At 40.5% G+C, this 4,155-nt stretch overlaps 2 protein-coding genes across 2 annotated transcripts in view; one reads left to right on the forward strand and one right to left on the reverse strand.

The window, feature by feature from the left end:
• Positions 1–857: 857 nt before the first annotated feature.
• Positions 858–2,961, forward strand: LOC119407580 (heme oxygenase). Its single transcript, XM_037674401.1, has 5 exons — positions 858–904; positions 1,144–1,255; positions 1,347–1,562; positions 2,376–2,648; positions 2,765–2,961. The coding sequence occupies exons 1-5, from the start codon at positions 858–860 to the stop codon at positions 2,948–2,950; spliced, it is 834 nt and encodes a 277-aa protein (XP_037530329.1). The 3' UTR covers positions 2,951–2,961.
• A 349-nt stretch (positions 2,962–3,310) lies between these two features.
• The window catches only part of rnf11a (ring finger protein 11a), a gene marked incomplete at its 5' end in the record, with an annotated part of 1,739 nt that continues 894 nt past the window's right edge, over positions 3,311–4,155 (reverse strand). The window contains 1 exon segment of the mRNA XM_037674402.1: positions 3,311–4,155. This exon segment is cut by the window's right edge and continues 534 nt beyond it.

Genomic DNA, 4,155 nt, shown 5'->3' on the forward strand with positions numbered 1-4,155 from the left:
GAGCTACAGAAATATACTGAATGGAAATTGAAATTGATTGTTTAACCCCAAATGCTGCAGACCAAACTCCAACGGTGGACCAATGTTGTTTTCGGGCACCAACGGTTTTTTAAGTTTACCAGAAGCGCTCTCCAAACAGCCCATCCCAGGACTTAAACAGCAGCAGGGTACACATTATGTTTTTCTGTTGCTGTATTTATGCTAGCACTTATTGCTGTTCTCAAAATGTCACTTTGATTAGATTGTTAGAAGAAGTAGTTGTGAGATACTGTGAAGAAGATGGTTCTACTTGTTAATTTTTGACTTAACGACTTCAGTCATGAGACTGTTCCTCTGACGTTAGTCACAGTTTGACTCCTCAGAAACTCTCAGTCATGTTTAGGAATGGCTCCTCCTGTTTCTGGTGTAACTTTGGAATCTGAACTTGCCGTGTCACGTTTAGCTCACAGCCCTCCCTTCCTCGGTTTGGGTTTCCATGATCTTCCTCTCCCTCCCTTTGCAGTTTCCAAGCTGCTGCATCATGTTAACGCTCAGTCCCTCCTACTCTTCCTGCTAAAGTTTGCTGCATCATGTTTAGCCGAGTTCCTGTTGGCAATGAAAAGGCGAGCGGGGAGGAGATAAACGGTATAAAAGAGGGCGCAACAAACTGCATATCCAGAAAGCAGGAGTGGGGACAAAAAATACACTACCAATCTAGAAGGACTTCATCACAAGTGGTGAGTAAAATGTGAAACAGAGCATTTTTTAAAACATTTGTTGATCTTTTAGACTGTCTAAACCTCTTTATAGTGATCATTATAGATGATTTGTTTCTGTACAAATGCATTTCTGACAGTTTTACCTTTTTCAGGGCCACAATGGAAACAGAGAAGACTCAGACAACAACGGAGCAGATACCTGACAGGTTAGACTGGACTGCAGTGATTCTTCTTTCTAAATCTATTTTCTGCACCTTTTATGAAAAAAAAAAATTTCCAACTGTGCCAGATTAATGATTCCATGAATATGCAGGCATTTGTTCTAAAACGTGTCCAATTTAACTCCTCTTTTGTGTCAGTTTCTCTTTTAGTTGAGTAAAGCTGTAATCTCAGTGGGCATCAATCATGTTCCAGATTGTACTGAGTGAGTTGTCTTTTCTTTCAGGGACCTGTCTGAACAAATCAAAAAGGTCACCAAGGAGAGTCATGTCAGAGCAGAAAACACTAAAATGATGCTGAGCTTTCAGCGGGGACAAGTCACTCTTCCACAATATAAGGTAGGAACAACCTGCACAGCAAATAATTTTACATTTAGGTGGATTATCAGCTCCTTTCCTGACACCACCGCTGCCGGTTTCTGCTCTGCAGCTCCTTCTGTGTTCCCTGTATGAGATCTACGAGGCCTTGGAGGAAGCTCTGGACAGGAACTCCAACCATCCTGCTGTTGCTCCCATTTACTTCCCCGCTGAACTGGCCAGGCTGAAGTCCATCGAGAAGGACTTGGAGTACTTCTATGGCCAGGACTGGAGACAAAATATTGTTGTTCCTGCTGCCACTGAAAGATACTGCCACAGACTCAGACAGGTACGTTTCAAGTGCAAATGCACGAGCGCTGAAGCACTTCTTACTATCCATCAGATTTTTCTGTTCACCATTACTCATACAAAAAATATGTTAAAAATCGTGCCTCAGTCAGAATAACATGTAAATAATATGCTTTTGTTAACGCGGAGTAAAAAAATGGTGTAAAAACTGGAATTTTTTTCTCTATGATAAAACACTGCCGAAACATAAAAGCTGACGTGATCATCAGAGCTTTCTGCTACATATAATTCAGGAACATTTCCAATACGAGGTATGGTTTTTATACAGACCGTTTCTTTGAGGCTTACTTTTTGCTCTGCATTTCTATCTGCCTTTTTATTATTTGAAAGCAATAAGGTTTTTGGTTGCGTTTGGGTTAGCTTTTGCATAATATCTCATGAACTACTAGGTAATATGAAATTTGCAGAAAGTCATAGATCTACATCTACCACTGATTAAATTTTGGAGCCGACTCAAGTCAAGATGGCTGCCACAGCTAATTAAAAACAATCACTGTAAATTAGTCAATTCCTACATAAATTTAGCTTAATTTTGTGGTGGTTATAGACAAGTCATTCACAAGACATAGTCCGAGTGCTGATCATTGTGTGAGTGAGAGACCGGTGTGTGGATGTCATGGTGACGTTAATGGGCTACTAGCTGCAGCTTTAATTGATCATTTTTGGTTCTATTCATAGTTGTATAGTTTTTACTTTTTTGGTTTTGTAGAAGAACATTGGTGGATGATAAATGTTTGGGCAGCAGCTGAATTAGGAAGAAATTAAGTTAGTATTTGTCCTCTGTTGTTTTCAGATTGGCAAAGAAAACCCAGAGTTTTTACTTGCCCACGCTTACACCCGATACCTCGGCGACCTCTCTGGAGGCCAGGTCCTTGGTCGAATCGCCCAGAAGTCCATGGGGCTGAAAAGCGGCGAGGGTCTGAAATTCTTCACCTTCCCCGGAGTTTCCAGTCCCAACCTTTTCAAGCAGCTCTACCGCAGCCGGATGAACAGCGTGGAACTGACAGAGGAGGAGATGAATGGCGTGCTGGAGGAGGCTGTCAGGGCCTTCGAGTTGAACATCCAGGTGAGGTGGTGGTCGGGGTGGGGGGGGGGGGGGGGGGGGTCGTGGACCCGTTTAAAGGCGGCCAAAGTCCCTTTGCTCCGACGGACATGGAGCTGATGAGCTTTTCTGTTTTCTAGGTGTTTGAGGACTTACAGAAGATGCTGAGCGTTCCTGTAAATGCACAGCGGGATTCTTCACTAAACTCCAAATCACTTCAAGGTGGAGCACTCCAAATCCCAGGAAGCATTTCTCCTCTGCTCAGGATGGCTCTGGGAGTCTTTGTTGCCGTGGTTACCATCACCATGGGAATCTACGCACTGTAGAAACTAACTGAACGCACTTTAAAGTACTTTTGATTCCATCACTTCAGAAGCTGACCAAGAATATAGAAAATACTTGCGTAATTTTTGTGCAACTTAAACCTTAGCAAGTTTACATCGTGTAATGACTTAATTATAGTTTCCTGATCACACTGATAAGCAGAGGGTAAACGATGTGCAATATTTGAAACAATGTAAATATGTTCTTTTAAATAAAAGCTTTTATTAAAAAAACAAAACACTTTTTCATAAATTAAATGTATTTTTGGTTAGCTTTACCCAAAAGTTAGGATCCTTGCTTGTAAAAAACCCCCCAAAGTATCACGCAGAAACAAACATTTGGTATTAACTTTTATTGTGGTTTCATGACTTTCCTAAAGTTTGTGCACTTTTTGTCAAACAATATAAATTCAAAGACATCCTGACAGTTACCAGATGCCAGATCTACTTAGGTCTGGTTCATAGTGACACATTTGCACCGGTATCAGTCTCTTCCTGGAGGAAAAGTAAAAGAAGTAAAGTAAAAAAATGATTGTACTTCACAGGAACACCATTCCTTTTAAAAAGGCACAGCACAGTAAATCAGAAATGTCTTTTGTCTATACAACTCATCTCTAAAGGCTGAAACTTTGCTTTACATTCAAACGCGTTCCTTTCCGCTGGTTTAGTTTCTTTTTTTGTTTGTTTGATATAAATCAAAGTGTCAGAGAATTTTGTGCTACCTTAACTTTAGAAATGCGTTATTTATTGACAGACTGGCCAACTTTAGTGTCCATCGGATAAAGATGATTCCTGTTGCCCTAACGTTAGCGTCTCTAACAACAATCTCCTGAAACTCACGACTATAAACACAATAGTTGATTTCATCTGCAAGCCACAGAGACTCAGACGAGGAGTATCTCAAGGTGCATAAGGGGGATTACACAGCATATTGCGTGGTCATAATCGCTACCGACAAACTGAAAATGACACTAAAGTGCTACATTTTGTAAAACATAACAAGGAGAACAAACCCAAGGCGAAGTAGAGAATCTAGATTCAAAACCAACATTTTGTCAAATAAAACAAATTCAATCAAAATGTTATCAGTCATTTCTCATGGCCAACCTTTCAGCTAATTGCTAAGGAAATCAATTGATTTTTTTTGTTGTTGTTGGTACTTTGAGGGTTGTATTTGAACAGACTCTTACAGAACCACACTTTTTCAC

Source organism: Nematolebias whitei, chromosome 3 (genome assembly GCF_014905685.2).
Source record: "Nematolebias whitei isolate Nwh7 chromosome 3, NemWhi1, whole genome shotgun sequence".
NCBI classification, from domain to species: domain Eukaryota; kingdom Metazoa; phylum Chordata; class Actinopteri; order Cyprinodontiformes; family Rivulidae; genus Nematolebias; species Nematolebias whitei.

Bases quoted from the DNA above. Each gene is read 5' to 3' on its own strand.
- LOC119407580 (XM_037674401.1), top strand. From the start codon at position 858: ATGGAAACAGAGAAGACTCAGACAACAACGGAGCAGATACCTGACAG. The intron at 1,256-1,346 runs GTAGGAACAACC...TCTGCTCTGCAG, and splicing joins TCACTCTTCCACAATATAAG to CTCCTTCTGTGTTCCCTGTA. The intron at 1,563-2,375 runs GTACGTTTCAAG...TGTTGTTTTCAG, and splicing joins ACTGCCACAGACTCAGACAG to ATTGGCAAAGAAAACCCAGA.